At 41.4% G+C, this 10,515-nt stretch overlaps 1 protein-coding gene across 1 annotated transcript in view; it reads left to right on the top strand.

The window, feature by feature from the left end:
- The first annotated feature begins 217 nt into the window (after positions 1-217).
- Positions 218-10,515, top strand: part of huwe1 (HECT, UBA and WWE domain containing E3 ubiquitin protein ligase 1) — an 82,860-nt gene continuing 72,562 nt past the window's right edge. The window contains 12 exon segments of the mRNA XM_064957626.1: positions 218-276; positions 1,160-1,231; positions 4,939-4,988; positions 5,216-5,285; positions 5,511-5,609; positions 7,280-7,486; positions 7,969-8,121; positions 8,317-8,379; positions 8,536-8,613; positions 8,748-8,795; positions 9,056-9,224; positions 9,527-9,627. Of these exon segments, the coding sequence (XP_064813698.1) occupies positions 5,241-5,285; positions 5,511-5,609; positions 7,280-7,486; positions 7,969-8,121; positions 8,317-8,379; positions 8,536-8,613; positions 8,748-8,795; positions 9,056-9,224; positions 9,527-9,627 (963 nt within the window). The 5' untranslated portion in view covers positions 218-276; positions 1,160-1,231; positions 4,939-4,988; positions 5,216-5,240.

Genomic DNA, 10,515 nt, shown 5'->3' with positions numbered 1-10,515 from the left:
GATAGATAATTTTGTTGTGTTTGTATTGAAAGAAGGAAGAGCCAAGAAAATTAGGGGTTTCTATCACTGCTTGCTTGATCCCGTTCAATTTTTGCATACTGAAATGTCCACACAAAAAAAAATCAAAATATTATTTTCCAGCAGCTTCATTTGACGGGCATGGGGAGTGACTCGCCAGAAGGCTGACATAGGAAGCGCCGTTATCGCGAGATTCAAATCCACCCAGCTCGCTGGACGCTAGTGCAAGATGGAGAAATGAAATGTACACGCATCTCGGTAAGCAACTCTATGCACATCTGCGTTAACATTGAGCAAAAGCATGATGAATTGTTTAAATTAGGAGTTTAGTGATAGTGTTGATGTATTTGATAGTGCTGAGCAGGGGTCTGAATTGCGCGTCGTTTTAGGATAAAGTACGGACATTCTGCTGTGTGAACCGCCATTTTTAATTTAACCACGGACTGAAAGAGCATTGTGGTGCGCTGTGCACGCGCGAAACGCATACCGGCACACATACACACACACACCCTGCAGCTTGCGTTCTGTGAAAAGCTAGCTACATGTTTCCTGAATTTTCTGCTGTATGGGGTAAAGGCATTTGCAAGAGGCAGATTCCCTTTGCTTTGAAAATGACATTGAGCTCGTCGAGATTGCGGATGAAAGTTTACCAAGAAACCCACACCCATGTGAAAAGAGACCAGCTGCTAGTTCTGGACATGACTTGCCGGTACTTTGATTGGCAGGTCCTTTGACTGCGCGAGAGGTCGTTTGTTTCATGAGCCGAACAGCGAGCCCACGCGAATTTATTACGAGGAGTTAATTGATTTAGGCCAAATTTTCTCATTGTAAAGTAAAATGATGTATTGTTGACATTGTGTGACTAATCAGTATCATTTTGAATTGTCCATGTTTTATTAATATGCCCAGTTTTTTTCTCACGAGATTTTAGATTTATATTAATCCAATTTCACAATCTGCCCAATATTCCATTTGCAACCTATGACTGCAATCTCATACCATTCATCCTCATTGAATCAATAGGCCTACCATTCAATCTTAGTTCTTGTTTGTTCATCTATAGGTTTGGAATGTCCCCCCCCCCCCAGGACCCCAGCTGTCCAATCCTCCATTTTAGATGTGCTTGTTTTTATGCTTTCAGATTGTTTTAGGAGACCACACAAAACTATGCTGAGGAGGAGGAAATGGAGCTAGTGAACCGACGCAGTTTCTGGTATTTACAAACTAGTAGTAGTATTGTGAACTACTACCATTTACAATTATTATTAAACTCTTCTGATTGTTATAATTGTATTATTATCATTTATTTAACACTAAGAATTAGTGTCCCTTGAGAGCATTCATATTCTTACATGTTTCATTTGACTATGGATTGTAACTAAAAGCCTTTTGGTTTGGGTGTCAGAAAGACATTGAAAAGCAATGTCTGATTGATGTCTGTGGAACACTGTTCTAGAGACCAACGTTTGTCTTCTGAAGTCCTCCCATCAAATAATGTGGTTATCCTTTTTGCTGCAGGGTTTCTGAGATGGGTTCTAATGATGTAATTGCATAGGTAAATAGAGAGAAATTGTTAATTGTATTAATCTAATAAATGTTACTTTCCTGTCAAAATGCCAAAAGTCAAGTTTGCTCACCTGCTGATGTTTTGTAGCTTCAGCTTATTCAGAAGCTAACATTACCCTAGTACTAGTAGTTATAGGGTGGATGAACAAATGGTGACTTGTTGGGGGAGGATAAAGATGATAATTTGACATTTTGGTTGTTGAGATCTTCCAGTTGCTGATAGGAGCTAGATAAAAGGTGCATGACAGTAACTTCCTCTGGAAAATCTAAATGGATCTATTAAAAATAATAATCTCCACCCCATGACATATTTATACTGAGTTACACACAGGATTCGAATCCTGACTGTTTCTGTAGTGACGATACAATTTAATCAAAATACAGACGACTTTTACACAGAAATATGAACATATTTCAGCGGGAGGGAGAAATGAACGCCCCTCTTCTATCACAGGTAGCTACGTAAATTTGCCCAACGAAAACTCTGAAATACACCACGAACTCGCTCTGTCACGTTAGGCCTGTATGGGGGAATGATTCAGCGAGATATACGTTTCGGCTAGCTAACCAAGAGGCTAGCCAGCGCGTGTGCGGTAAAGTGCGAGCATCTTTTTATACGCCTCACGCATATTGGAGGAGGTATGGTAGACTATAATGCTCGCATTAATCTTTGAATAAAACCGATTACTTCGCGGCTGGTCGGGTCTGACTGTTGCCAGCAAGCGTGTTGTGTTTACGGAATGTGTACATTTGCGAATTGGTAAGGATGCAGGGGAGGAGAGTAAGGGCTTCTGGTGAGGCCTGCAGCTGGGCACTAGATTTGACAACAGCGTGTTCAACCGTTTGAGGAATGGGGAAAATACTCGCGGTAGTGGTGGTTGAATCTCTTGTCTTTACCAGGCTAGCCAACGTATAGCTTGTTAGTTTGCAAGTTTACCACGCACTTCGTAAGATACGTCTATTGTTGTTTTACATTGCCTCTAATCATTGACTGTTTTGTTTTGACATCATAAAAAGCTATATTGGTTGAACTAGCTATCTAACGTTAGCCAGTTATCGCTGTCGGACAGCTAGCTGGCTAAAATTAGGTGTTTGGCCCAAGTGGCTAACTAGCTGCTAGCGAATCTCCCAACCGGACATTTTGGTTTACCGAGCATTTACTTGTTTTCTTTCGATGAGGTATGAAATACATATGTAGGACTAAAGTTTAGCTAAGTACCTAACTTGTCAGCGAAATTGTGTGTTCTTCACATTAGCCGCGTTAGCTAGGGAACTCCCGGTTTTTTAGCTAGTCAACAAACGTCAGCTAACTAAATTGCTAACGTTAGTATACACCAGGTAGTTAACGTTATGTTATTTCCTTACCGCAGTAACGTTAGCTAGCTAACAGTTGCCTCACTAGCATTCGGTTGATTCCACTGTTTTACTTTGTATGTTTTATTTGCTAACGTCGAATTTGTTTGGAATAGCAATCATGTTTGTCTGATGTTCGGCCAGATTCTAGATTGCTAGCTAATTTTGTTACGTTGGGTGACCCTTAGCATGGTGGACATTCAGTAGCTACCATTTCAATGCAGACATTTTCATGCTTTTGAAACACTTTCCCTGACAGGTTCAGTACATTAAACGAACATGTTTTTGACTCGTTCTGCGTTGGAATCTTTCAGCTATGTAGTTATATTGTAATGCATATTAATATAGCTAATACACTCTTGTTCATCAAAAGAATGTATCATCATTATCAGTAAAGTTTTCAAATGTTTTGAACCAGCTAAATAAGGCCTCTGAAATCCAGTCAATTGCACAGTACAATTGCACAAATGCACAAAGACAGCCATGGTCTTTCTGATTGTCTGGGGTTTGTTGTGCTCTGATAACACCCGAAACGGTTTGGTTCGCTTCACTAGCGCTTTCACACAGTCCTCTTTTAAAATAACCAATCTCAGTCCTCAAGGTGAACTCTTGAGGTTAAAAAATAACTAAATTATTTGTATTCACACAGCCCTAGTCTTTGAATGGGTCTCAAATCTTTTGCCAGTACACTTCACCTATTTTGTGGTCTAAGTCCTTTGCATTCACATTGCTAAGTTTTGAAAGGAACCAAGATCTTTTTCCAAGATAAACTCAACCCAGAGTGCATTTTTAGAAAGTGCAGGACAAGCCATTCCATCAGAACGTGTTATCGGACAGCTAGATGTACCTACTTACATTTTGGAAACTAATAGATTGCATTTAGTTAAAGAATGAGACGACATTAATCAGAAGATAATATTAACATGTAAAATAATAAATGGCAGAGTAACTTCAGATTAAATAATGCTGTAATTGAATATGGTACACCCAATTTAGGCTACAGTCCCCTTTAAGAGCTAGTATTGATTTTGTACCTTATGTTATTATTCACACCAAATATGTTTTCTTCTCACACCATTCAAACCCCATAATGGAATAAACAGCTTATGAAGCTCTTAGACTATAGCTCACATATTTAAATTAAATCTGAACCAAGAACTCCACACGTTTAGAAATTTTTGTGCATGCATGACAATAGCTAATCAATATCCCAAAAGTTTTTTTTCTTCTACAAACCTGCATCTCATCTTCTCTCTTTTGTGGCACAAATATGAGGGGATATGGCAAGGGAAATAGTGTTGCAGTAGTCTAGTATGTGGTCTGCGAATAATGACAAGCAAACCTGGGGAGCTTTGTCTTCACATTTGCCCTAAAAAGGGAACCGGACCCTAGTCTTCAAGCGACCCGAACTATGACCACCTCTCGAGATGGTCTAGGTTCGCTCCTGGTGCTCTTTTGAGGGGTCGGCATTCCTTTTGAAGTGTTCACACTGTACAAAAAAATTTAAGCGAACCTTACTGAGTTAACAGAAATGTGCTGAAAGGGACCAACAAACACCCTTAGAGTGTGAAAATGACTCCTGTTTGATATGTTGCTCAGTGAAGTATTGGACATGTACCATTTTCCTCAATATTGTATTGATTGGATCTGCCTGGGTAACTATCACCTCACCTTTTTGGCCTATACGTTTGAACCCACATTTAGCTTTCTTTGTCAAAGCTGTATTCGGACTGTTACCTAATTGGGCATAGGCTACCCGATTGGAGTCTGCACCACTGAGCAAATTGATTTTGTCTAGCTAGGCCCTCTGTGTCTATTCTTTTTTTGAATTGTGTTGGACGAGAGACCCTTTTTCATCGGAGGAATGATTTCTTATTGTCTAACCATAACTAACACATTTTGACAAGTGTTTGAAACTATTCTCACTATTCCCTCCCAGACAAAGGAGAGGATTGTTGATGCCGTGTTTACGTAATGTTAATGACTATTTTCTCATTTCAGGAATTGTGAATGAAACATGATGTTAAGTGGGTATTGCCAAATTACTTACTGTAAGTGTGACTTTTACATTTCTCTTGAACACACATTGCATATATTTGATTATAATTCACAAGTTCCATTTCAGTCTCAAATCCAGCATGCAAACTATGTCCCTGCTAATTTTGTTACTGTACTTGATGTAGCCTAACTGTGCGACATGTGAGCAGCAGATTCCATACATACACATTCATTGTTTCCTTACAGGCTGCATGCTAATCTATCCTACTGTTCCCAACAGGAGCATCAGATAGAAACTAGCGACAATGAAGGTCGACAGAAGCAAGTTAAAGAAAACCCCAACAGAAGCTGTGAGTATGCGTAATAATGTTGGCTCTGACTGTCTGTAATTCCTCTTTGACCCCCCACTGTACATGTCCTGAACAGCCTTCTCGCTTTCTTTTTCGCTCTCTCTCCCCCACCACCCTCCAATCTTCCCTCCACTATCCGCCCCCTCCCTATACCACTCTCTAATCCCCCCCTCTCTCGCGCACTCTCTCTACCACCCTCCAATCTTCTCTCTCCCTTTCTCACAGCCTGCTGACTGCAGGACGCTCATAGAGAAGCTCAAGGGATGCAGCGACGAGCAACTACTGCTGGAGCTGCAGCACATCAAGACCTGGAATATTGGCAAGGTGAGCAGGAGGGAAATATCTGTGGGAGGAAGAGAAACTTAGTCAATTATTTAATGTCCTCTGGGTGACGTTCATTATCTTTGTATTAGATCACAATATCATAGAGGCAAAGATAAATATCTTGTTAATCTCCCTATCGTGTCCGATTTAAAAAATAAATAAAAATTAAATAAAAATAAAAATGCTTTACAGCGGAAGCACCACATATGATTGTTAGGTCATAGCCAAGTCGAAAAAACACAGCCATTTTTCCAGCCAAAGATAACCTTTGATGATCTTCATCAGATGAAACTCATAGGACATCATGTTACACAATACATGTATGTTTTGTTCCATAATGTGCATATTTATATCCAAAAATCTGTTTACATTGGCGCCTTACGTGCAGTAATGCTTTGATTCCAAAACATTCAGTGATTTTGCAGAAATACTCATAATAAAAGTTGATAAAAAATACAACTGTTATTCACAGAATTAAAGAGACTTCTCCTTAATGCAACCGCTGTGTCAGATTATTGTTTTTTTTTACGGAAATAGCATAATCTGAGAATGGCAATCAGAACCCAAAACAACCAGAGGAATATCCGCCATTTTGGAGTCAACAAAGTTAGAAACAACACCATAAATATTCACTTATCTTTGATGATCTTCATCAGAAGGCACTCCCAGGAATCCCAGGTCGACAATAAATGACTGATTTGTTCCATGAAGTCCGTCATTGATGTCCAAATAGCCACTTGTTGTTAGCGTGTTCAGCCCAGTAATCCATCTTCATGAGGCGCAGGCACTTCATCCAGACAACAACTCGGAAAGTTCCGTTTACAGTCCTTTAGAAACATGTCAAACGATGTATGGAATCATTCTTTAGGATGTTTTTAACATAAAACATAATTTTCCAACCGGAGAATTCCTTTGTCTTCAGAAAAGCACTGGAACGAGAGGTAACTCTGTCGGGAGCACGCGTCATGAGACCAAGGCACTCTGCCAGACCACTGACTCAGAGGTCTCATGGGCCCCTCCTTTATAGTAGAATCCTCATTCAAGTTTCTAAAGACGGTTGACATCTAGTGGAAGCCGTAGGAAGTGCAACTTTATCCATATCTCAATGGGTATTCGGTAGGCCAAGCTTTGAAAAACTACAAACCTTTAGATGTCCCACTTCCTGGTTGGATTTCTCTCAGGTTTTCGCCTGCCATATGAGTTCTGTTATACTCATAGACATCATTCAAACAGTTTTAGAAACTTCAGTGTTTTTGATCCAATACTAATAATAATATGCATGTATTATCATCTGGGACAGAGTAGGAGGCCGTTCACTCTGGGCAAGCTATTCATCCAAATGTGAAAATGCTGCCCCCTATCCCAAAAGGTTAACTGACATTTCCCAGATTTTGGTGTCACCAGTGACCTATTATTCACCTGGGCTGTGCACAGCAGGGCACAATATTGTGATTTTTCAATGTGAATATATGATGTAGTACAACATTTCCTCTAATGTAAAATAAGGAATCATGTCCACTATATTGATAACAATTCTATCAGCAGCATTCCACAACATTTGTCTGCGGAACGTGGCCTTGGTGTTTAATGCTCAATCAGCAGAACGTGGCCTCTATCTAAAGTGACCCCCAGAGTCCTTACCGGCCTCTCTTGTCTTCCCAACTTTTCAGTGTGAGCTTTACCATTGGGTTGACCTGCTGGACCGTTTTGATGGGATCCTGTGTGATGCGGGCCAGACGGTGGAGAACATGTCGTGGTTGCTGGTCTGTGACCGGCCGGACAACGGGCAGCTCAAAGCCTTACTGCTGGCCGTGCTCAACTTCACAGCCCTGCTCATTGAGTACAGCTTCTCCAGGCACCTCTACAGCTCCATAGAGGTAGGACCACTCTCCAGTTAACACGACCAGGGTCATGTTCAGTAGGGCATGCTGAAATGTAAACTGTAGACAACTTCTTATTTGACAAGTTCAGATAGTTTAGGGCTACCTCCCTTGACTACGCACTGTTTCCCCTCCCACTGTATGGGTAAAGTAGGCCTCCCTGCCTAGCTCTGTTGGATCCCCCTGCCTAAGAGTTTGACAGTTTTTTTTTTTGTTTTTTTTTTGCTAGAAGGTCTACTCTAGATGTTGCTTTTAGTGCCTTTGGAAAATGATCTAGAAGACTCATTGCAATAACTTATCCTCAGTAAATAAAGGTTAAGTGAATAAATTCTCCTCTCTGGGTGATGCACCTGTCACAAACCACGATGGAATGAGCCAATCAGCCTCTCACCTTATTAACTCTGTTTCTCCCCCGCTCGCTCGCCCCCCTTGCTCTTTTTTGCTCTTTCTTTCGCTCTTGATCTTGCTCTCCCTCTCAGCACTTGACCACCCTGTTAGCATCATGTGACATGCAGGTTGTTCTGTCTGTGCTGAACCTCCTCTACGTGTTCAGTAAACGCTCCAACTACATCACCAGACTGGGCTCTGACAAGAGGACCCCCCTGCTGGCACGCCTACAACATCTTGCTGAGGTACCGGTGTCAGAATTAGCAAACATGTTTATTAGGATCTCTTTTAGCCCGACGGGCTGATGGTACTCTATGGGTGTTGTGGGTAGGCCATGTTCTATTTAAAAACCAACTACCAATGTATGTGCCCTGCCTTGATATGTAGACTATAAAGTTGTATGAGTTGCTGTTCTGATGTCTGTGATGTTCCCTGTGTAGAGCTGGGGAGGAAAAGAGAATGGCTTCGGCCTGGCAGAGTGCTGCAGGGACCTGGCTATGACGGTGAGCGTCACACTTTGTCATTTGTCATAATCTATAAAAGCTTGCTGTCTCCACACAATTGGCTAATTTGCTTTGTAGTGATTACATTCTTCTTTGACTTGTAATCCCTACCCCCAACCTCACCCCTCTCCTCTCTCTTGGCGTCACTCTGAGCAGAAGTACCCTCCCAGTGCCACCACACTGCACTTTGAGTTCTATGCTGAGCCTGGCCCCGAGGTCAAAGTGGAGAGGAAGGTAAAGACGGACACCTTTCCTAACCAGAAAAAAAATATTAGTGTGCAACTAATGTGTGTCCCTGGTCTTGTTAGGCTATGTCTTGTTATGAGTGGATTGATTGACCATTTGTGAACTTTCTCTCCCGGCAACAGACCAGTAGTAACACACTACACTACATTCACATCGAACAGCTCGACAAGGTAAGGGACAAATGTTGTCTATTTTCTCAGAGCATTTAATGAATTTAACCAAAGATTGCGTGGACTAGTCTATTGTACCCTTTTAATTGTTTTGGGACTAAGTCCACCAGGAATGTGTTTATTCCTGATTATGAATTCCTGCTTTTTTGAGATTTATTGTACATTCATATAATTGAAACTGACCTATTACCCCAGCCAAAATTTGGATTTCTGATTTTCTATCTTGTCCTGCTTACCCAACCTCCCTGTGGTGTTTCCAGATCTCTGAGAGTCCCAGTGAGATCATGGAGTCTCTGACGGTGATGTACAACATCCCTAAAGACAAGCAGACCCTGCTGTTCACGCACATCAGACTGGCCCACGGCTTCTCCAACCACAAGAAGAGACTACAAGCTGTACAGGCCAGGCTCCACGCCATCTCTATCCTGGGTAAGCGTGTTTATTTCACCCGGATCACGTACAATGTACCAGATTGGAGCTACATGGCCAATTCTTATCTGCAGTCCCGATATTGAGTTACCGGCTCAATATAATTCAACCGTTTCCACCACCTTGTTCAGTGCCAAATAGGCCCGTCAGAACTCGTGTCTGAGTGTTCCTGATGTTTGCTGGTGTCTGTGTTGTAGCTGCGGATCAATGAAGCCAATACTTTTCATCATGCATTTCATGTCAATGACTCCTTTGAAATATCTTCGCTAACTTAATTGTTATGGCGGTCTCATTGTCCCCAGTGTACTCCAATGCACTCCAGGAGTCTGCCAACAGTATTCTCTACAACGGCTTGATAGAGGAGCTGGTGGACGTGCTACAGATTACAGACAAACAGCTTGTGGTAAGATGCACCTTTTTGTCTCTCTCGCTCCCCTTCGCTCTCCCCTTGTGTCCGCCGTACTACTGTCACAATACCGTAGTAGGTGTGAAATTAGAGCCCGATATTGTGACTGCAATCATGTCGCGTGTGTACGATGTTACCGTGAATGGTCGATGTTGTTGGTTCAGTATTTATGTAATTTATACAAGATTGTGATGTTGACCATTAACAATATGATGTTTATAGTTGTACTATAATGTGTAGTACATTTTTGGCCAATGATTTTGAATGAAATTATAATACCATCACTATTGTCTCGGCATTGTATACATCCCTGAAGAGTTTCCCCAGTCATAAAACAGAGTAAATGTGATTTGAGTGGGAACCCTGATTGGTATACAGTGGGGCAAAAAAGTATTTAGTCAGCCACAAATTGTACAAGTTCTCCACTTAAACAGATGAGAGAGGCCTGTAATTTTCATCATAGGTACACTTCAACTATGACAGACGGAATGAGTGGGAAAAATCCCCAAAATCACATTGTAGGATTTTTAATGAATTTATTTGCAAATAATGGTGGAAAATAAGTATTTGGTCACCTACAATCAAGCAAGTTTTCTGGCTCTCACAGACCTGTAACTTCTTCTTTGTTCTCCACTCGTTACCTGTATTAATGGCACCTGTTTGAACTTGTTATCAGTATAAAACACACCTGTCCACAACCTCAAACAGTCACACTCCAAACTCCACTGTGGCCAAGACCAAAGAGCTGTCAAAGGACACCAGAAACAAAATTGTAGACCTACACCAGGCGAGGAAGACTGAATCTGCAATAGGTAAGCAGCTTGGTTTGAAGAAATCAACTGTGGGAGCAATTATTAGGAAATGGAAGACATACAAGACCACTGA

Source organism: Oncorhynchus masou, chromosome 33, assembly GCF_036934945.1.
Source record: "Oncorhynchus masou masou isolate Uvic2021 chromosome 33, UVic_Omas_1.1, whole genome shotgun sequence".
NCBI lineage: Eukaryota > Metazoa > Chordata > Actinopteri > Salmoniformes > Salmonidae > Oncorhynchus > Oncorhynchus masou.
The sequence above is the reverse complement of the archived record's forward strand: the minus strand, read 5'-3'. Positions and strand labels throughout refer to the sequence as shown.